Source organism: Nothobranchius furzeri, chromosome 15 (genome assembly GCF_043380555.1).
Source record: "Nothobranchius furzeri strain GRZ-AD chromosome 15, NfurGRZ-RIMD1, whole genome shotgun sequence".
Lineage (NCBI taxonomy): Eukaryota > Metazoa > Chordata > Actinopteri > Cyprinodontiformes > Nothobranchiidae > Nothobranchius > Nothobranchius furzeri.
Window position 1 is genome coordinate 32,338,793 of NC_091755.1, and position 23,264 is coordinate 32,362,056.

General features: G+C 42.6%; 1 protein-coding gene across 3 annotated transcripts in view; it reads right to left on the reverse strand.

Annotated features, from left to right (window-relative positions):
• Positions 1-5,097: 5,097 nt before the first annotated feature.
• The window catches only part of acot7 (acyl-CoA thioesterase 7), an 80,047-nt gene continuing 61,880 nt past the window's right edge, over positions 5,098-23,264 (reverse strand). For 2 of the 3 annotated variants that reach the window (XM_015967537.3, XM_054745788.2), the window contains exon 9: positions 5,098-5,530. In XM_015967537.3, the coding sequence (XP_015823023.1) occupies positions 5,426-5,530 (105 nt within the window). In that variant the 3' untranslated portion in view covers positions 5,098-5,425. Of the gene's footprint in view, positions 5,531-14,564; positions 17,095-23,264 lie in introns of those variants that run through there. The other variant, XM_070544699.1, reaches the window with a different exon arrangement.

Consider the following 23,264-nt stretch of genomic DNA (forward strand, 5'->3'; position numbering starts at 1 on the left):
CCCTCTCAGAGATAGGAAGCTTTGGCTATGGAGCAGAGACATGTGAGAGCAAGTTAACTTTACCCTGGTTCAGCCCCCTCTGCATGGTGTGTACACGTGCAAATGACCTTCTTCACACTGTTAAACATTACTGATTATCATAAATAATAATTATTAACCAAAGAATAATAAGTCATTTCAGTAATTAAATACATTTATAATGAACCATGATGATTATTTATGATGATTATTATGAACCTTGTAATAAACAGTAAAAAGAGTTTATGAAAATTATTATTTTAAATCTTGAAGTGTCCTTCATCTTGTGGAGGAACAGCAGACAGATAAAACCAGTCAGATTAAAGATGGGTTTCAGCAGACTTTATGTCTGCCATGATGGATAATCTGTGGGACAGAAGTTCAGCCAGGACAGCGTGACCTAGCTGGGGAAGTGTGACCTTTGGGTCACAAAATGAGGCCATTCATGTCGCTACAACTACTATATCTATGGTTTTTTGGGTCGGTGTTTTTGTGAATAGGGATGTGACGTCATGTGAGATGAGTATGTCGTTATCTTCTATAGAGCTCCGGACCCCACGTGACTCTCAGTTAGTAGACGCCATATTGGCAGGAAAAAAAGGTAAACAAACACGGATCGTAAACATGAACATGAACGGGATCGGCTTGGATTTTACTTCGTTGGAGTTTACTTCACACTTTAAAACCGAAGAAATCGTTTTATATAGTCAGAAATTAAATAGACTAAACATCTCCGACCCTTACCATGCCCCTGGGATACTTTTGAAAAATGCCAGAAGCTGTCGGAGCGGACTTCTTACTGGACCTGGTCGGGGAACCCCTTGGGATTTCCCCGGAGGAGCTGGCCCAAGTGGCTGGGGAGAGGGAAGTCTGGGCATCTCGACGCTACTGCCCCCGCAACCCGACTCCGGATAAGCGGATGAAAATGGATGGATGGACAAATAACAGATTTACACGTAAGTAGTTTAAATAGAGTGCTGTGCTGTTTGAATGTATAAACTGAACGCCAAGAGAAATCACTAGTCTGATTTTTTTCCGTGAAAAAAAAAAAACATATACATGTCAGGCAGGAGCGTCTCAGGATCTGTCTGAGATCTGTCCCGGTGAGAGACAGATAATAGCATTCCAAAGTGCTTTTTATGTGTGATCTGACAATTGATCAACCATTGCTTAAAAATTAAATACAGCTTAGCCGGTTAATTGCTGTGATCATAAAACACGTAAACGGCAGCACGCAGAACTCACGAGGCAACGTTTTACGTGATGTTTACTTGTTGCTATGAGTAATAAGACAGAAAAAGCCACGCCAAAATAAGTTTAGGAAGCCCACTAAGAATCGTAATAAAAGCATTTAAAATAAATACCATACACAGTTGAGGAAACGTTGGTTTAAGTACCTGATATGAAGTGGTCTCTGCATAAGCGAAAACCTTTACTCTCGGGATCCCACAGCTTCATTTCAGCCCGGTCACTAGTGCGTTTTATTACAATCATCCAACGTTTGCCGCGTTCCGGATCTTGGGGAATCCTGTAGATGGCTCATCCCTTATGTCGTCCGCGTCTGTTCTGCATCCTGGGGCAGAACTGGAATCTACCATATTTCCCGTTTGATTGAGTTTTCTGACAATAACAAATAGTCCAGCTGCGGGCTTCTGCATGCCAATATGGCGCCGTTTCAATTTGAACTGTTGCATGCCGGGAGAAGTGACGTCAACTCCCGGAGCTCTATTGTAGTCTTTCTCAGTTCTTTTGCCAGTTCTATGGTATTTTTGCAGTGTTGATCTGTGATACCTAATAATGGGCTGATGATTTTGCTGATTTCTTTTGCCATGTTGTATGTTGGTGTATCTATGCTGTTTACTATTGGACTAAGTGGGGTGTTTTGTTTGTGTTTTTTTGGAGTTCCATATTTTCTTGGTATTATGTTTTCTGTAGGGATTCAGAGATTGTACAGTTTTTCTGTTATTTTGCCTTTTTCTTGTAGTGGCTTCAGTAAATTGTTCATGTTTTTCTTAATGTTTTCTGTTGGGTCTTTTTAAAGTATTTTGTATGTATTTTTGTCCTCTAGCATCTGTTGCATATTTTTCTTTGTCCATTACCACTGTGGTTCTTCCTTTGTCTACCAGTAGAATAATTATCTGTTCATTTTTGGATAAAGCTGTCATGGCTGATTGTTCTTCTTTTGTAATATTGCTGTGTTGAATTTTGCTGTTCTTTAATATCCCAACATTATTTCTGATTTCTGCTTTCTTTCCCTCATCTGTGATCTGTTGACATGCTAGTTTTGTTGCTACAATAAATTCATCATGTGGTATTTCTTTTGGTGTGACTGCAACGTTTAAACCTTTTTTAATGTGCTTTCTTCTGCTTCTGTTAGTTCGTATTGTGACAGGTTACATACCCATGAGCTTTGTGTGGTGTCATCTTGTATTTCTTTTCTCTTTTTCTTGTTGATGAGTTTGTTTAACTTCTTTATGTGTCTTTCTTTTACTTTTATGAACTCTTTTTCCTGTTTTTCCATCATGTGCCTTTTGATTTGTTCCTCCGTTTTTTCATCTAGTTTGTAATTCCTTTTTAAGTCCAGGTGTTTTCTTTCCAGTTCGTTATCCACTTGCTTCTGTTTGGTTGCAACGTTTCTTATCCTTTCTTTGAGTAGTGCTCTCTGTGTTCTTTCCATTATGTTCTGTGCTGTCTTGGTCCGGATCTGTGTTTTCAGCTGTAGGCTTGTTGGTGTGATGTTTTCATCCCAGCATCTTAAATTGAAACAAAGGTGGTTCCTAAGACGTGCGCGTTTTTGGTGTAATCGTTCCAAACGGCGGAAGTCCTTTGTTCCTTGTTGTCCATATTTTTCTTTAAACATGTTTTGTACGTTCTTGCTGTGTTTGTCTTCAAATTCCATTTTTGGTTCTTTTTTAAAACACAGATAAGTTTTCTCTTTACCTTGCTGACATTTCGTTTGCGGCTGCAAACATCCTCAGAGTGGACACTGATGGTGGCGTCACTTCCTACTCCGTTTATTCGCGGGCAGCAGAGGACGTTGTCGCCCTCTGCTGCCCACTCTCCCCTAAAGGATCATAGAAATTTTGTATGGTAGGACACTAATCATGTTTTAGTCTCCGCATGGTGACATGGATGTTAAAGGGGACACATTATGCAGAATTCTCATTTTCCATCATTTTGTGCTGCACTGTGGGTCTCTACCATTGACTAGTACACATGTAATATACAAACCCTTTGCCCGGTCACCCGCAGATTTCTGGAGAGCTGATTTGAAGCCCGATGGGCGATTCCCACCACCGCCACCCCCCTTAGAGGTGTGATGACGTAAACCTTTTTTTAAACCAGGCTGTGAACCTGTTCACTTCTGCTGAAAAGTTAACATTTTTAACAGAGGAGTCAACGGGAACTTGCTCCTTTCTGGATCAAGCTTCTAGTGGATGAGAAGAAGACTGCATTTTTTGTCAGTTCGGCATTATCTTCAATGTTGGCAGTCGGAGTTTGCCCCTTGGTCTCCACTGCCTCTGCTAACACTCCAAACATGAATAAAACCCAACCATCCATTTTCTGTCAGCATTTGGTTTTAGGAGCTATGTGCCTAAAATGAGCCGTTTCAAAACTTCCGTGTTTGTGACATCACAAAACAGGGAATTGACCAGAGAACCACCTCTCACAAGCCATATGCAGCTTTTTTCTTTACCTAAATCTTTTGTTTTCTTATTTTGAACTCAAATTTGTAATAATCTTTCATCTGTTTGATTTTTATTTATTTTATGACTTAATTTTTTCTGATATTAATCTATTTCTGTTTTGAGATCATTATGATTTAATGACTTTATTTTGTTTTGATCTATGTGAAGCATGTGATTCTATGTCTGTGATAAGTGCTATAGAAATAAAATTTTCTTACTTACTCTTTCATCTATTTCAAGCTCCTCCCAGATACCGGAGCTTCTCAGCTTATAGCAGCCTATCCGGGGATGGGCGGACATGGCCAGGTCCAGTTTGTTTTCTTAAAATGACAGAGCCCTGAAACGAATCATTCTGGAAGGTACTGAAAATCTCAAGAAGAAAGCTGCTGAAATTGCATCATTTGAAAGGGATTTAGTGCAAAAACATGTTTAGTCGACCAGACCAGAAAATAATTAAAACTTAAGAAATATTGGTCATGTCTCCTTTAATGTTTCACTTGCACAATTAATTATTCACATTTCACCTTTTGCTAACATGTACAAAACCATCAAATGACTGGTATTTACTTTTTCTTTTTAAATTTCCAGTTCAGTTTGTTATCAGCGATCTTTATTCTTCATCTGTAAACAAAGAGGGCGAGGCGGGTAGATGGTGAGATAGAGGAGGAGAATTAGACTGAATGAGCAAGAAAGCTAGCCTGGCAAGCCAGACTAAATAAATGTATTATTTAGTCTGGCCACGCTCCATTGACAGCTCTCGGTTGTGGGGCGGGTTCTACCGTTGTCTTTCAAATGATCTCCGCATTCCACTGGACAAAGAATGTGACATACTCTTGTTTCACTCTGTTGCATCATCCCACCCACCAGGCATATAGAGTGCCCTGATTGGCCCACAAAGCGGATAAAGCTCTGTGATTTGTTCACTAAGCAGATAGAGCACTATGATTGGCCCACCATTATGGACCAATCACAGCTCTTTATGTGTTTGAAACCCCTCTAGAGAGCTGTGATTGGCCAGCCAGAGTCCTGGTATGAGCTGCTGAGGTTCCAATAGAGCATGCCTAGACCATTCTTTGCAAAGCAAGAATTTGGTCTAGTTCACTAGGCTACAAGAAAGTGACATTGCAAAGAGAGTTGAGTCGGATAAGAATATGACACAGGCTGAAGTCAGAGTGTGACAGACATGCAGAGGAGGAGGAGAGTGCTGAGGAAGGAGGGGGCAAGGGTGTTGGAGAGATGCTGGATGAGTCAAAACCCCTGAGCTCCTGTGAGTTCTCTGTGAAAGACATAGTGCTGAAAAGATGGATAACATGGGCCCTCTCTGCCAAGACACGCCAACGACAATGACATAATTATCATGGAACAAGCAAAACACGCAGCCAAAGCCTCGGGACTCACACTTGGATCTTTTATTTAGAATTATTCACTCACTCAGTCATCATTTCTCTTGCTCTCAGTGTCATTTTGCACTGACATCACTGAAAATACTTCAGTTAGAGATAATCTTCAAACTAAATAGTCTAGTGTTAAGGTTTCATACATTAATAAAATACTATTACAGCAATAAAATACACAGCTAAGCATGAAAACTTTGGTGTGCAGCACATCTGGAAATAAAAATTTACAGAATGAAGTTCAACAGGCTACAACTATACTGTATATATTGTGAGTGGAGAGGAGTTGATAAAATATTGTTGCAGGCATTTGGTTCTGGTGAGTCACTGGGTCACTGCTGGCGCTCTATCTGCAAGTCTCTTTGCCTTGTTCTGGAGATAACGTGCTTTGCCTTCTTCAAAACGTCTCTGCTCCTCCTCTCCTTCAATCTGAAGGGACAAAAGCAAGAAGAAAAATTGATTTATCGTCTACACCTGACCATAAAGTTGCATGGGCTGTGAGCTTATCCACAGGAATTTAGCTTGGATCTAATTACCTCGTTTGTGAGCAAAATATCTTATGAACAACAGAATTGATCTTGTTAAAATGTTCAATAAGAAATCCTACTATTGATCCTTTGTTGGACTTTATCCCATGAAGATGGCTGCCACCCTACTAAATCAGTATTTAATCCTGTCAGTTTTACAAATATTGAGCTAAAATGGGATTTTTTTATGAGCTGAGTCATTCACAGCACGTTTCAAAGGGAAAATATGCAGATTTGACTAGCTTTTCGCACCACCTAGAGTCTGTTTTAACTCACTCTCGTAAAACCAAAACTCTCCGCTGTTTGTCTTTTTAACACCTTAAAGTATCTTTACGGAGTTTTTCCCTTTCAGAAATTATGTATGATTTTTCAGAAATCCGTAAAAGTGATGATCTCATCATGTACTGTGAAATAATGTAAGCAATACGCCCTATTTTTATTTTTTTTGCTAAGCACGCCCCCTGCCCCGCAGAGCTCCATGCAATAGGAAACTGAGTGCCGACCAGAAATAACCAATAGCGTTAAACTACCGCTTTAAGCTTGGTTTATGCTTGACGCATTCACTTTCCGCACGGTGATGCGGCTCGCGGATGGAGCGCGATTCACAACTTGCAGCGTTTATGGTTTGTGTGGCTCGTCTCTGCGGCGAGCCAATATTCTCCCAAACTGAACGGGGTAGCATGGGGCTCTATGGCATGCATCCAACACCACACCATAGTAGAAGTAAAAACTGTTGTTTACAACATGGCATTCCAGCATTTTTAACAGCGTCCTCGTCTTTTCCGACAGTGCGAGCTATTTCTCTCCAAGAATTATTAACAACATGTTGATCACGGTGATCTTTGAGAGCTGAATCATACAAATGTCTGTATTTACGAACCTCTGCCATACTAGTTATTGCCAGTCCACCATGTTTTTCTGTGTCCGACCGTCCGCGTGGTTAGAAATTTTCCTAGGTGCGCGGTGTGGAAATTTTGGGCCGGGCGGAGGCGCGGTGGAGGGGCGTGGTTGTTAAAATGACGCATTTTCGCCGCGCGGACCTCGCGGACGCATCAAGCATAAACCAACCTTGAGCCTGCCGCACACAAGAGCCACCTGCTGAGCAAACGGCCTCGAATGACTGTTTGCTCAGCAGATCGCTCGCCGTGTGTGCCTGATTTTCACTGAGTTTTCCGCCTCACAAGACGCTGAGCCGAATATCTGACCAGTCAGATATTTTCCGCCTCACGGGGGCTAGAAACTCGCTGTGTGCGCAGTACGTGAGCTGCCAGCTGAGCTGAACTATTCTAGTGGCCAGTCAAAGTGTGTTCTCTGATCACATGATTCCAAGATGGCAGCCCCTTATCTGCATGTCAAAAAAATGAACGAAACAGAGACAGAGCTGGAAACGGTGGAAATGCCTCTACTTTTTTTGTTGATGAAGCACCGCCGCCACCGGCATTTCGAGGTTAGGAAAGTATGTGTACGGTGGCTGGAAAGATGGGCCAAGCAAGGAGTTTATGCCAGTTTACTTCAAGAGATGCACCTGGAAGACCCAGAATCCTTCCGACAGTACCGCCGCCCGGATCCTTCCAGGGGGTAATGATAACAGTGGGCCCATCAATCCGCAAGGTACTGTTTTGATAATTTTTCAGACACGCAGACAGGGCAGGGGGCTGCATCTGAATACATCTTGGGGTCATGTGAGCAGAGAACGCGCTTTGATTGGCCACTAGAATATTTCAGTTCAGCCAGCAGCTCAGTAGTGCACACACAGCGACTCCTGAACACCTAATAACCATGTTAACCACATAGATATGCATCTGTCGCCTATATTTTTATGCTTATGATTGATTGTTTTTCTTGCTATGCTCCTTATGTTGATTACTTTTTATCTATCCTATTTTATAGATTGCCTGACTTGAACGTTTGTTTGCACCTTGCTACCGAAACAAGTTCCTAGTTAGTAAGACTCCCACTAGATGGTAAATCAGCTATGTTCACGATCTAAAATATGCAGGAACCGTGCTGGAAGCAGACTGCAGCACTAGCATCTCAGCTCAATTACTGACAGGGAGTGGTCCGGATATTCTGAAGTTGCAAGTGCAGTATTCTAGCCACTGGAGGGGGTCGGAGTGACTTTTCATTAACCTTGTAAAGAGTAATTTTAGCTCATACTGGATCAAGAAAATTATTTCAAAATATGAAAAATTGCATAGTATGCCTTTAAGAGTTACGCTATCATGTGAGACCGTATGTCACTTAGGCTTTTGTCTAGATTAGCCCAAAGTGGCTACATCTTCAGATGCATTTTTTTTTACAAGGAATTTATTCCAGTGCTGACAGAAAGTGGTGAGTTGGACTCAAACAGTTGGTAAACAATATATTAACAGTGCAGTAAAAAAAAAAATTAAGCAACTTAGTTTTCTTGTTTTGTGTCTGTCAACCCACAATCTTATAAAACCATTGGATCACATTTTTGACCAATCATGGACAGATGTATCAATACTAAATTTTTAACACAATAATGGCATTAAACATTTTCATTATTTTTCAGCACTTTCAAACATTTAAGGCACTTTTTCTTCACTTAGATGTAGCTGGGATTTGCTGTTGATTAGTGGGAGGAAGAACTTACAGTTAATTAAACTGCCTGGCAACCCAGTGGCTTGGACAATACCACCACCGTCGACCGTGTCAGTGTTTAATTGTATAGCACTGCCTGCTCCCACATGACTTCATTTGAGAACTCACTGTTCCAACAGAACAGTGTCTGTGAACATGTACTGTCAGTAAAATGTGCTGCAGAAGAATTGGCTTGCATTCAGGTTCAGACGGAGTAACTTCATTGCGCACACACCAGGCGGTCTGCAAATTCATGATCACCTGCAGCCCAGATGAAGTAGGTGCAAGGCCGGCAGATTGTGCCTAATGAACAGAGCAGCGTGGTAACAAGTTGGACACAACATCCTATCGAGGACAAGCCGGGAGGGGGTCATGACTCAAATATGGAATTTGAACACAACACCATTGGGAATAATTTAGAGTACAGGTTCAGCAGCATACAGCTGTAGTAGTGCTTTGTTTGCTGAACGCTGGTTATATGACGTAATGCTTTTGCCAGTCAGCTGAAAGTAATTAATAATTCCAGCTCATTGGCTTTAATAAAAATAAAGAGACATCAAGTTTGAACACAGCTCAGCATTTCACTTAAAAATTACATCTTCAGATATGTTGTTCATAACATCCATTTAAGATTATTCCACATATTCCAAATTGTGTTGATGAAACACAGTTTGTCAGAAAATTAAAAAAAAAAACTACAAATATCATGTTTAATTCTCAAAACAATGTTCTTTTAAAAGTCCCTTAGGTCTAAATAGGAAATCAACGTCACTAAACCTCAATTAAATTGTGCCAAAAGATGGTTTGAGAATATTCCTGAACAACAAAGGAACTAAGCTTTTAAAAGTGACTTGCTGACAAAGTGGAAAGATGTGTTCTTTTGTGTTAGAATGAGCGGTTATTAGAGTCGGCATCCGAGGCATTGCTAAATGTCAGTGTTTCAAAAGTAGCATCATGCCGTAGGAAACCATGTCTAGACAAAATGACCTTAACCCTGCTAAACCAGGTCCGTTTTCTAACCAATTTTCAGTTTTAGTGGAAGTGCGAGGCAGAGCGTTGTATCATCACTACTTTTTGACACGTAGAAAGCTGCTACTGACAATAAAGTAACTCTGAATCTTGGAGAGAGGTGCAGTAAGAAGGTAATGGGTTCAATACCAGGCTGGGAGCTCAAGCATAACCACTTACATGTGTGTATGCTTGTGTGTATGGATAGTTTAATGGTTGACTTTAAATCAACCCTTGATTGTGTGGATGAATGGTTCTTAGTCATTCTGTGGTCCTGTGATGAACCAGGAACCTGTTAAAGGTGCACTTTTCACTCAGTCACAGCTGGAGATGGACACCAGCACCTCAGAAATTCCAAGAAAGTGGGTATCGAAGGCGGATGGAAGCCATTGGACATGCTTTGTGAAACATGGTAGCAATACATGCTTTGAATAAGTAGCTCCTCTTGATGTGGAGTGACGGCTCTACTCTAAGCCCCTCTTGGGGTCCACTGCAGCCCGGAGGGTCACAACCTTTTATGACCATTTGAGGATTGGAACAAAGGTTTACCAGTGAATCGATAGTTTTGCTTTCTGACTTAGCTCCTCCTTTGTAGTACCACATGAATGAGTGTCTGCAGTGATTTGGACGTCGTCCCAATCTGTCAATCTCCTATTCCCTCCTTCACCACCCAAATGGGGGAGTTTAGGTCTCTTGTGGTCTTCTGTAATGAATCAAAAGGGTAAATTTTCCCCATAAAATGGACACAGTAACCTTTCATGCATGCCAGAACTGCAAAGTCGAGGTTACACCAGCTGTAGGACTCAGACGCACAAATCAACCTTTTGCTCACTTATTGTTCTTCAGTGCAGACATAAATAAACCGCCAAGGTCTCCCGCAAAAGCCTCACCTCTCCGCATAAAACAACAAGATGTTTAAATGAAATGTTTGAATAAGCTGTGCTTAAATCAATGAAGTTGAAATTAATATTGCTCTTACAATGATCCACTGCAGATCTTACGATCAGTATGTGTTGGATTTAACAAGTTAATCATTATCTACACTCATACACATCTTCATAAGATACAAATTAAGGTTAAGGTTCACCTCACACAAGTGTTTTAAACCATCCTCATTCACAGTGATAAAAACATCTTGTATCTGAAGGAAGGCGTGGCTTTCTGAGGAATGTTTTGGTAAAGCTTCCAGACATGGCACATTCTGATTTGCTAGAATACGCCAGAAATCATAACAAAGTAGTTAAATAAAACAAGAATTACTTCCTAAGTAATTCAGTTTCTAGTGAAGTACCGAACCGGCCAATTCTGAACAAGCATCCTTGAGACATCTCTTTTGACATACCGTCCAAAACCTGTTTTCATGCTGCAAGCCAGATGGCTCCCTAAGGGCCACATCCACTTTGGACGCAAACACTGTTGTGACCTGGAGACATCTCAAGACTGGACGGGTCACACTGGAGTTAATCTACTAGCTCCCGGTGCCGTGAGGTCCACCCGACTTCTGACAGTCTGGATCTGCTGGGGGTCTCCGCCAGGGTTTTTTAGACACAACAGATTGCGTCTGATGCTGTTTTATTAATAATCAACTCTCTAGATTATAGCAGACAACAGATTCTTTTACACCCAGATTTCATAATTTATTTCAGATACAACAATTCTGATAAATATCTAACTTACATCACACCACCTACACATCACACTCCATCACATCTCACTATTTAAATCTTGTCAGGTGTAATCATTAGTTTAGAAAAGAATAAAATTCCTTTTTAACTATGTACCTGACTGTCTGAATTAATACGAAGTGTGTTTATGGTCCCTGAACAAGCAAAGAACCCTAGAATCTTCTGATTAAACAATCAAAGATCAATCAGATTGATACTTCATATTTATATGGAATCATCAATCAATCAGCTTTTATTTATATAGCACTTTATCCTACAGTACATGCAACTCAAAGTGTTTGACAAATTAAAAAGGCCCCGCATACCCACATTCCCTCCCGTCCCCAGAATTTTAAAAACAGTCTGACAATAAAAAACCCTTCACAACACTCATCCTCTAGCACACACACACACACACACACACACACACACACACACACACACACACCTACATACATGCCCCCTTCCCCATGGTAAAAAAACACGATTGACTGAGATCAGATGAGCCTCACATCTTATTGGTCATAATTAATTTGCAGTTGTCATGCTATAAAGTGTGACCGCTACACTTCTTTAAAACTGCATATTTCAATGATAAATCTGGTTCTTAATTCAATGAACTTCAAACCTTCTGAAGGCTTTTCTCCTTAAGTCCAACAGAAGAGACAGAAATTATCTTAGTTGCTATTTGATATTAACACCAAACCTGGTTTACGAGTTTACCATCATTTGCAAAAGCTGAACAAAAGAAAAAAGAATAAATAAATGTATTTTGAACATTGAATAAAGAGGTCTGATGAAAAAATACTTCCAACCAATGCTAACAGCTATGTTTTAACATGTTCAGGTCAAGTTTCCATGGTAACTGTGCCCCACTGAACTGATTGGCCCCCTTATCAGGGCTTGCAGCCTTAATACGTTCTTTAAAATGCAGCCATGCCAAGTTCTTGAACAATCTGGTTCTCATCAGAGCTCCAGCCACATGCAGTGTTGACCACGTGTCAAAAGGTACTGCCTGCAGCTTATTTGTACCTTAAAACACTCAGACTATGTAAACTTTCTACTTTGCTTTCATGGATTTGTTTTTGGTCAGGTGTATTGCAAGACCTAGCTAGCACGAGTTGTGTGCAACCAGTAAACACGAGTTTCAGGAATGAATGGTTCTCTCATTAATACTTATTTAGCTAACTAAACATTGCCATCCGCATCCTGCAATAGTTAACTGCAAACCTAAATGTTTTAGCTGACCTAAAAATTACAAACGGCACTGAAAGATTCAAAAGTGTCCTTACTTGAATCGATTATTAGCCCAGACTGGTTGCCAATCCTTTTTTCCTCCTGCCATTATGAACGGGATCTGATTTTGTTGTGGCAGTGAATGTATAAATATTTAGGCTCGCTTGCATATTTATGAGTAAAGTATGTTGAAATTTTTATGTGCATTATCAAAAGCCTTCCAGCGATTCGTGAACAGAGGGGCAATGAGAAGTGCGTCGTGCTTTGGAAAACTGGAGTCAGAGTCTCTGGTGTGAGCGCTCCCATTAACTCTCTATGTTCTTGTCTTGAATGGTGGGCATGTAAAACTAAATGCGCATCATTTCATGTGGACTACAGGAGGTTGCTATGACAACTAGCCCTGTTTTTTTTTCTTCGTGTGCGTGTCAGAGTAGAACAGTTGAGTCTCTGCCAACAAGGAAGAAGGGAGATGGGAAAGAAGGAAGAAGGATTAAAGGAAAGAGTAGAGGCAGGGGGAATGATTGGAAGATGGAAGTAAGGAAAATATAAATAGAACAGAAAAGGGTGAAGCGAGGAGGAAAACTGGTGAGACGATTATCGAGAGGAGAAATAAATAAATGACGCTCAGAAAGACAAAGAACAGCACACACACTAAAATCTGATTCTTCTACCCCTGCCAGGGGAACTCTCGAGGCTTTGAAGGTATAAAATCATAACAAATGGAATAAAACATGGACTGATCAAAGGTGCTTTTTTATTTTTATTCTCTTAAGTTTTATTTCTACAAAGGTGACACATGCACATATAAACCGTCAATATTGTTCAAGGGTACAGTTGGCAAGGCAATCCCTCATACCCTGGATGCTCATGCTGTCCTCATGCCCTACTTCAGCTTTACCAACAGCATTCAGTCCATCTGAAACCCCCCACCTACCCTCACTCACACAGCCCCTCTCCCCGTGTTGAGCTAAAAATGGAAAATCTAAAGATAGCAAATGCAGTGAGCCCACAGGAGAGAAGCCAGGGATCAGAGAACGTGGGGAAAAGCACCTGCAGTCAAAAATAGCAGAGGCAGGCCTTTCGATCTGCCTAATTATAGAACAAAACTGGGGCAAAAACTGTCATGGTGTCATAAATATTTCATTAGTGAAGGTCTGACATTTGCTTTAAGCTTTCCGTGGTGTTTCTCTTTATACTAAACAGAAACCAGTGTAAGAAAGGTATGGTAATTAAAATGAATACATAAATAAAAACAAGGGGGAAACAAGGGAACCTCTGGAATACAATGAGCATTAAACCAATGGTTTGAAAAGAATGTTTGTCCCGAGAACAGCTTGCATGGATAAATTAGTGAATGCACAAAGATAAAACAGAGAAGGAACCTCATAGTGTGTCACTAAATTATTTAATCCTTTCACGGGTTGTTGCCAGGCTGCAGGTAATGAATGGATACACCATTGGTCTTGGTTTGGGCTCATAGTATTATGTTAACTTGGTGAGTGCAGACAGATAGATGCCAGTGCTGAAGAAACACATTTTAAAGGAGCAATATGTAAGAATTCTGCAGTGAAATAATCACATAACAGTTTAATGTCTCGATGATGTAGGAAGGGCAGTTACATTCAAAATGATTTCCTTCTCAACCATTTGGGGAGATGTCAGATTTTCTCTTTTCAAAAAAAACCAAAAGAGGGACATAATGATGTTTACAATCTGTGAGCCCGAAAGGTTGCAGAGTCTGCGCCGAGCTAACGCTGCAGCGCTGGCATTTGTAATTCAACACTGGCAAAAACAAGCTCCAGAGTTGTTCAAAGAACCAAACCCAGTAAACAGGAGTGACCCAGAAGGTATTTCTTGTACCCCTAAGAAGTCACGGCATCTTTTTGTTTTACTCTAATATCAGGTAAAGAAGGCTAAAGGGCTAACACTGAGCTAACAATGCTAATGGTGAATTAGAATCAAATAGTCTAACAATTTGAGTAACTAGTGTGTTTTACAGCCATAGTGTAATATCTTTACTTGTTTATTATCAAATTCTGTTTAACCATTCACAAACTTGTCTTTTTTTAATTAATATTTATCACTAACGTCTATTCTAAATATTCCTATTAGCTTGAAATTTCACATTTCTATATTCATAAACTGTGGCTGACGCTCCATTGTCATGTACCATCATAAAACACTGTAGCTGTTTAGGACCATACAATATGTATGCTCCGCGTTTTGTTTTAGCACTTTGACTGACCGCATGTGATCACTGGATTGAAAGCTGGAAGTTGTTTATAACTGTGGCAGTGCGCACACAGCCATGGGAGGAGATGAGGGGCGTGACAGACTCAGCAGATGAGCCTGACGTGTTAGAAGCAGCAGCACTGGAGCAAGAGGTGATGGGTTCTTTATGTTTTAAGAAAATGCAGAGAACCATTTGTCCATCACAGCGTGGGGCTTTATTCACAATCAGACAAACAACAGAGTCAACACTGGACAGTGGATGTTACCAAAATGTGTTTCCTGGAAAAGTACAGAACATTAGTAATGCCCAAAATGCACTTAGTTATACCAGAACTCCGCCTTCAGATGAATTATCCTTACTGGAACTGATGACAGAATGTACTACATAACAGGACGCTGGCTCCTGTGAACTATGTTCAGCCACTGTTCTCAGGCACAACTTCGCAGCTCCAACAGAAGCAGCAGAAACAGTATTTAAAATATGTGGTTGAAAGCTGGTGTGTGACTTTTTCTGTGTGTGACCCAGAAGTAGCTGTTGTGCTAAAGTGTCTCCCTGTCCCCCGCAGCTGTGCACACACCACCACAATGACACACTGCCTTTCTGACGTGTGTGGGCTAGTGTAGCTGCAATGCCTACTCTAAACTGTGTGGGGCTAAGGAGTCGAATGTTTTTACACACTGGGGCTTTAAGAAGACCACTTTGAACAGGAAATGTTAGGGTGCACAGTAGTTACCTCCAAATACTTATTCTCAACACAAATCAACAATAATCAAATGTGAGCTAGAATTTTTCTTTTTAATTTTTCATTATTTCTAAAACTGTTTATTTGTTGAAAAAAATCAGTTCATCCCAGTTTCAACAGGACAATAGCTCTTCTAAACAAGTGTGTGTGTGTGTGTGTGTGTGTGTGTGTGTGTGTGTGTGTGTGTGTGTGTGTGTGTGTGTGTGTGTGTGTGTGTGTGTGTGTGTGTGTGTGTGTGTGTGTGTGTGGTCAAATAAATGAACCAGAAAATTCTTAGGTTAAAACACTTTATAGGGTTCAGCCATTTGCTAAGCAAGCCGGCTGCTGGCTAAAACATTTTGTGCAACCAGCCATGAGGTCAAGCTACTGTTAAGGATGAAAGTGGATCTTCTCTTTTGTGGTCTATGAAAAGGGAATAAAGCTGCATTTGTTCAACTTAATCCAAGTGGAAAAGATCTAGCCACTTAGATATTTTATTGTCTTCACAACTTTTGATTATTTTTTATAATAGCATTCAAATAAATTTCTGTTGATAAAAGACATTTTATAATATTTGATGGTAACAAACACAGAGGCCAAATGCCTGTTGACATTTGTGTTTTCAGCCCAAAATCATCGCTGATGGTTTTATCTTCCATCTAAATCGGTTTGACAGGTTCTACTTTATTTTCTGTAGGTCTGTGTGACAATTTTGGATCAACATCAGTGAACAGTTTGCTCCTATTAATTGTAAAAGGCTGTGCATTCTCTTATTTCTGAGATGATGTCATGGCACATTCAGGCCCACAGTAAAGTAGACAGCCAGAAATAGCACCAAGCAAGAGTTGCTTGCGTTCGGTGATCTGCTCACACAAAGCTAAATATCACAGATACAGAAATGCACGCGAAGAACTGTTTCATCACAGGCTTCAATATGTTTTATCTTTGGCCAACATTTTCTGAATTTCACAGATAAAAACAGAGATTTCACAGTTTACTTGACAAGCTAAATTACAGCATTGGCATAAGGGCTTTATTATGATTTCTATTTATAGATTTAAGGAGGATTTTTTTAGAGCAGCTCTTTTAACAGCCAATCAGCACCGATAGCAAAAGCTCCTGTAATGAATAAACAGAGGGCGAGGAAGAGATTGGCTAAAAATGGTTAATGCACATTTGGATATAAGTATCTTTTAAAGGAAAACATTTACTTTTTGGTTTGGGGGAGGGGTAGGCCACCTTCAGGTTTCTTTCTCGGTTATAACAAAGAACCAACATCTGTTGGCATGACAACGCAACTATGACAACCTCTCTCTGAAAACGTCACACCTGAAACTCACGGGGAAGAAGGCTGAGCAACTCTGTTCCTTTAACAACTAACAAGTTATTTTACTGATTAGTTGGATCTAAAGTAGGGGAGTGTGTAACACGCCAAACTGCTTACTTCTTCATTTTCCGTACATTCTGCTGCTCTGGATTCATTTTTAATGCATCTTTCCTGACTTATGAAGTGGGCCACACATACTTAAAGTTTAACGATTAGCTTAGGTACTTACTCTGTAAATGTTGCTCAAGTGTTCACTTGAGAGAATAATGACACGCCGCAAGATGCTGGACATTTACATTTCTCTGAAGCTACCCAATCAGCTCCCATTATTGTTGTAAGTTTGAGTCAAAAATCTGATTTAAAATTAATGCTTCATTAAAAATGCCCAACAGCAGTTATCAGCGACAGAAAAACAAATTACCCCAAAAGGACAATTTTGCAAATAAGACACAAAACACAATTTCATTACTTTTGAATGAGCAGTTTTCATCATTACGATTAACAAAATATGATATCTAAAATGATTTTGAATCCTTTATTTGTTGGGAGATGATCTGAAAGGCTCCCGTCTTGTTTAAATCCCTCACTGACACGATGAATTCACATCTCGCAGGGAAGTTGGATGAGATTTCAAAGGATCATCACAGAGGCCGTCAGGATGTGTGAACAGAGCCTGGAAATAATCCAGAGTTAAACAGATGGCTTGTGTGCATAATGTTTGCATGATAAACAGGGTTTGTTAAAAGCAAGGAGGACGCGGGCAGTAGAGGGCGACACCGTCCTCTGCTGCCCGCGGATAAAAGGAAGTGACACCACCATCACCAGCGATCGGCTAGAGCTGCTATAGCTGAAACATGTAAGGTAAATAAATCATTTTTAGGGTAATTGTGTAAGAAAAGAACTAAAAAATGGAAAAGCGTTTAGTCTCAGGGATAATACCCAAGTAAGTAAGGAACAAAAACAGAAGCTCTCGTTTTATTTAACAAGCTCAAATCCAGTTTTTAGAAGATGATTTCTTATCCGCCCATCAATTTACTTTCACTCATTTGGGATTGGGTCATGGGGGCAGCAGCCTAAGCAAAGAGGCCCAGACTTCTCTCTCCACGGCCACTTGGGCTAAGCTCCTCCAGGGAATCCCAAGGTGTTCCCGTGCAGGCCAGCCAAGAAACATAGTACCTCCAGGGTGTTCCGAGTCTTCCTTTAGGTCTCCTCTCAATTAGAAGTTCCCAGAAAACTCACCAGGGTTGCGTTCAGGAGGTATCTGAACCAGATGCAAGAGCCACCTCAACTGGCTCCTCTTGATGTGGTGGGCACTTTACAATATAACTGTTATTCACACACTAATGGTGATGAGCAACAATGTAGCCAAAGCGGTCCTTGGATATTCTACCTTTATTCAACTCAAGACCATGGTCTCGGATGAAGTCATTCACTTCACTTGGCAATGAACTGCTTCAGCAAATTTTGGAGATTACAGTCTGATGAAGCCAACAAGACCACATCATCTGCAAACAGCAGACACCTGATCCTTAGGCCACCAAAACAGATCCATGCAACACCTTGGCTGACCCCAGAAATCCCGCTATAAAAGTTATGAACAGAATCATGATGGAGGGCAGCCTTGGTGGAGTCCAACTCTTACCAGAAACAAGCCCAACTTATTGCTGGCAACGCCAACCAAGCTCTGAAACCTATTGTACGTAACAGCCTGAATCAAGGGACCTGGTACCTTATACTCCATGAGTCCCCCCCATAGGACTCCCTAAGGGAACACCTTCTCCAAATCCACAAAACACATGTAGATGTGTTGGTTGAACTCCCACGCACCTTCCAGGCCCCCGCTAAGGGTCCGGTCAAGCGTTCCATGGCCAGAACGAAAACCACATTGTTCCTCCTGATGTCTCAGTGGAGGGGCATGAGGTATGACAAAAACACAAGGCCCGTTTATTTCAACCATAAAAATCTGTATAATAGCCAATCTTATCAAAGAAGCCTAAATAGCTCCTTTTCTCTGAATCTGATCTAATGAATTGTGTAAATGCATAAGGGCTGAGGATCATGTGTCTGATTAAATAAATTCGTCTCGTCTCGTCTCGTCTTCCTCCGCTTATCCGGGTCCGGGTCGCGGGGGCAGCATCCCAACTAGGGAGCTCCAGGCCGTCCTCTCCCCGGCCTTGTCCACCAGCTCCTCCGGCAGGACCCCAAGGCGTTCCCGGACCAGATTGGAGATATAACCTCTCCAACGTGTCCTGGGTCGACCCGGGGGCCTTCTGCCGGCAGGACATGCCCGAAACACCTCCCCGGGGAGGCGTCCAGGAGGCATCCTGACCAGATGCCCAAACCACCTCAACTGGCTCCTTTCGATCCGGAGGAGCAGCGGTTCTACTCCGAGTCCCTCCCGAATGTCCGAGCTCCTCACCCTATCTCTAAGGCTGAGCCCGGCCACCCTACGGAGGAAACTCATTTCGGCCGCTTGTATCCGCGATCTCGTTCTTTCGGTCATTACCCAAAGCTCATGACCATAGGTGAGGATTGGGACGTAGATCGACCGGTAAATCGAGAGCCTGGCTTTCTGGCTCAGCTCCCTCTTCCCCACGACAGATCGGCTCAGCGTCCGCATCACTGCAGACGCCGAACCAATCCGCCTGTCGATCTCCCGATCCCTCCTACCCTCACTCGTGAACAAGACCCCGAGATACTTAAACTCCTCCACTTGAGGTAGGACCTCTCCCCCGACCCGGAGGTGGCAAGCCACCCTTTTCCGGTCGAGAACCATGGTCTCAGATTTGGAGGTGCTGATCCTCATCCCAGCCGCTTCACATTCGGCCGCGAACCTACCCAGCAAGAGCTGAAGGTCAGAGCTGGATGAAGCTAGGAGGACCACATCATCCGCAAAAAGCAGAGACGAGATTCTCCTGCCACCAAACTCGACACACTCCACACCACGGCTGCGTCTAGAAATTCTGTCCATAAAAGTGATGAGCAGAACCGGTGACAAAGGGCAGCCCTGGCGGAGTCCAACCCTCACTGGGAACAGGTCCGACTTACTACCGGCTATGCGGACCAAACTCACGCTCCTCTGGTAAAGGGACTGAATGGCCCTTAACAGAAAGCCACCCACCCCATACTCCTGGAGCGTCCCCCACAGGGTGCCCCTGGGGACACGGTCATAAGCCTTCTCCAAATCCACAAAACACATGTGGATTGGTTGGGCAAACTCCCATGCCCCCTCCATCACCCTTGCAAGGGTATAGAGCTGGTCCACAGTTCCACGGCCAGGACGAAAACCACATTGCTCCTCCTCTATCTGAGATTCAACTATCGATCGGACCCTCCTCTCCAGTACCTTGGAGTAGACCTTTCCAGGGAGGCTGAGGAGTGTGATCCCCCTATAGTTGGAACACACCCTCAGGTCACCCTTCTTAAAGATGGGGACCACCACCCCGGTCTGCCACTCCCTAGGAACTGCCCCCGATGACCACGCAATGTTGTAGAGACGTGTCAACCATGACAGCCCTACAACATCCATAGCCTTGAGATACCCAGGACGAACCTCATCCGCCCCCGGGGCTCCGCCGCTGTGTAGTTGTTTGACTACCTCAGCAACTTCTGCCCCCGAGATCGGACAGTCCATCCCCAGGCCTCCCAGCTCTGGTTCCTCCTCGGAATGCGCATTGGTGGGATTGAGGAGCTCCTCAAAGTATTCCTTCCACCGTCCGACTATAGCCTCAGTTGACGTCAGCAGCTCCCCATCCCCACTGTAAACAGTGTGAGCGAGTTGCTGCCTTCCTCTCCTGAGGCGCCGGACAGTTTGCCAGAACCTCTTTGGAGCCGATCGATAGTCTTTCTCCATGGCCTCACCAAACTCCTCCCACGCCCGAGATTTTGCCTCGGCAACTGCCACTGCTGCACCCCGCTTGGCTATCCGGTACCTGTCTGCTGCCTCCGGAGACCCACAGACCAGCCACGCCCTGTAGGCCTCCTTCTTCAGCCTGACGGCTCCCCGAACCTCTGGTGTCCACCAGCGGGTACGGGGGTTGCCACCACGACTGGCACCGGCCACCTTACGGCCACAGCTAGCAACAGCCGCCTCGACAATCGCAGAGTGGAACAAGGCCCACTCGGACTCAATGTCTCCCACTGCTCTCGGGACATGGTCAAAGCTCTGCCGGAGGTGGGAGTTGAAGACCGTCTTGACAGGTTCTTCTGCCAGGCGTTCCCAGCAGACCCTCACTATGCGTTTGGGTCTGCCAGGTCTACGCGGCATGTTCCCTTGCCATCTGATCCAACTCACCACCAGGTGGTGATCAGTTGACAGCTCCGCCCCTCTCTTCACTCGGGTGTCCAAAACATACGGCCGCAGGTCAGATGATACGACTACAAAATCTATCATCGACCTGTGACCTAGGCTGCCCTGGTACCAAGTGTACCGGTGGGCATCCTTATGTTCGAACATGGTGTTCGTTATGGCCAAACTGCGGCTTGCACAGAAGTCCAATAACAAAACACCGCTCGAGTTCAGATTAGGTGGGCCGTTCCTCCCAATCACACCCCTCCAGGTCAAGCTGTCATTGCCCACGTGAGCATTGAAGTCCCCCAGCAGGACAATGGAGTCCCCTGATGGAGCTGTTGAGGGTCTGACCTCATGAGGAAATTACTATGCAGTGATTTTCTCCAAAATGACTGTGCTTAAATTGCTCTGAAAAGCAAATAATCACATCAGCGCCAAGAAACTTCATTTCCCATGATGCTTTGCACACGGAAGCATTGTGATGACGTCACCGCCTAGTACCAGAAACACGTTCTGCGCATGTGCGGGAAGCCGTGGAGCTTTTCCCGCGAACTAAGACCATAAATCTTCAGCAGAGACAAAGAATCCTCGTTCTTTTGCCCAGGATACCTGGCGGTAAGGACACGCTTGTCAACGCTCCGACAACTTGAGCACGCGGAAGCTCTAAGTGCCAAGTTGAGCCACGGAACTGCTGGAAACTAAACTGCAAGCCCATCAGATCTGCTCGTTTCTGCTCCCCTCCAGCTGATGTTTGAGGACACAGAACTGCGGAGGAAAGCAACAACTCCATCAAGCACGCTGTAAGTTATAACTCAGCACAGAAAGAAACTTTGCTGTCTCTGTCCAGCCCGTGGAGAAACACTCGTGAACGCCAAACAACGTAGAAAGCATCAAACCGACGGATGACGCTGGAAACTGCGGAGAAAAACGGAGAATCGTCAAGTCATAACAGCGGGGGACGCCTTGCTGCTTTGGTGATCAGAAAACTCATTTTTTTCTCTCCTTTTCTTCTCCCGTTTCCTCTATAGTCCAGAATAAGCAATAAAATCGCGCTATTGCTTAAAAAGTAGCTTCGTGTTTTCCTCTTTCGTCCCAAACACGTCCGTCGGGTCATTTTGAAAGAATAAACTGCTTATTGATCATTGTTTGGTATCTTAAAATGGTTTCTGTCATGGCCAGGCTGAAACTAAAAGATATTAATTTGTGATTAATCTTTTGTGTTGTTTCATGATCTTTTGAAATGTTTTGAGTGATTTAAGGTTAAGTTACTACTGATTCTAAGTGCTTTGGAAGTTAAAGTGCAAGTTGCCACCCACACTTTAGCCAGACAAAAGGGTCAGCCATCTTGTATTCAAGACTCCATTTTGAATCCATACACACGCACACACACACACACACACACACATACACACTACTCCTTTGTGAGAACAAAGGACCCCATTCATACATCCTCCATCACATGCAAACACATCCATCTTCAATCATATCACACGGTTATTATTCATCTATTCCACTGTTTATTCATTTGACAAATTGTTAATTAAATGTTATAAAATTCAGATTTTTGTGTCCAGTAGCTTTGTTGTGTCGAAGAGAAGTCTCTGCTCCAAGGATTCTACGAACTTCAAGAAAGACTGATAAGAGTTTTGGATTCAATTTTTCCCCGGAAAAAGGGGAATGGTGCCCCGTATATCTAAGAATATCTTAATTAATTAATAAATCAGTAAATATTCCCATATTTACAGAATTTATTGAAGAATCCAAAAGTAAGTTAAAGCTTACGAATTGTTCGCTCCTAATAACCCCAACATTTTATTGGTGCGGCCGTGTGAGGCTTGGATACACAGAGATTTCTATCCGGCACAAACAAACAAATAAATCCAAAGAGCTTGAATTAAAAATAATCAGTTGTTCAGCCTTGAACCAGCAACAGAGTGGTGCTGATTTCGCTGAGCAGGAAGCTGCATCGAACTCTCACCAGTAACTCAGTGCTTCTTTAAAGGCAACGTGTAAATTAATTCTGGTTGACCTTTTAAGTTAAAAATTCAGTTTTTCCTTAAAGGTGCAACGTGTAATTAATTCTGGCTAACCTGTTAGGTTAAAATTCAGCTTTTCCTTAAAGGTGCAACGTGTAATTAATTCTGGCTAACCTTTTAGGTTAAAATTCAGTTCCTCATTAAAGGTGCAGCGTGTAAGTAATTCTGACTAACCCTTTTAGGCTAAAATTAACTGCTAATTTAGCGACTTTAACTCACAGTGGCTATTGTAACTAACTGAAACCTTCACTCAAAGACTGATAACACCTTGTTTGCTAATATTCTGAAGGAATAACTAGCATATTTAACACTGCAAGTGTTGTAAGACGTTGCTACGGCAACGCACCAGCTTTTGCTAAAATACTGAAAGGAATAGTATTTTAGGCGTTAGTCACGGCATTCCGTGCAATCTTAAAACGCTAAAACCTGTGCGCACAAAGGTTAATTTAGTGTTTTTCTGCTACAAAGCTAGCAGTTGCTGCCAAAGGTGCAGCCTTGAGCTATCTGCAGAAGCTC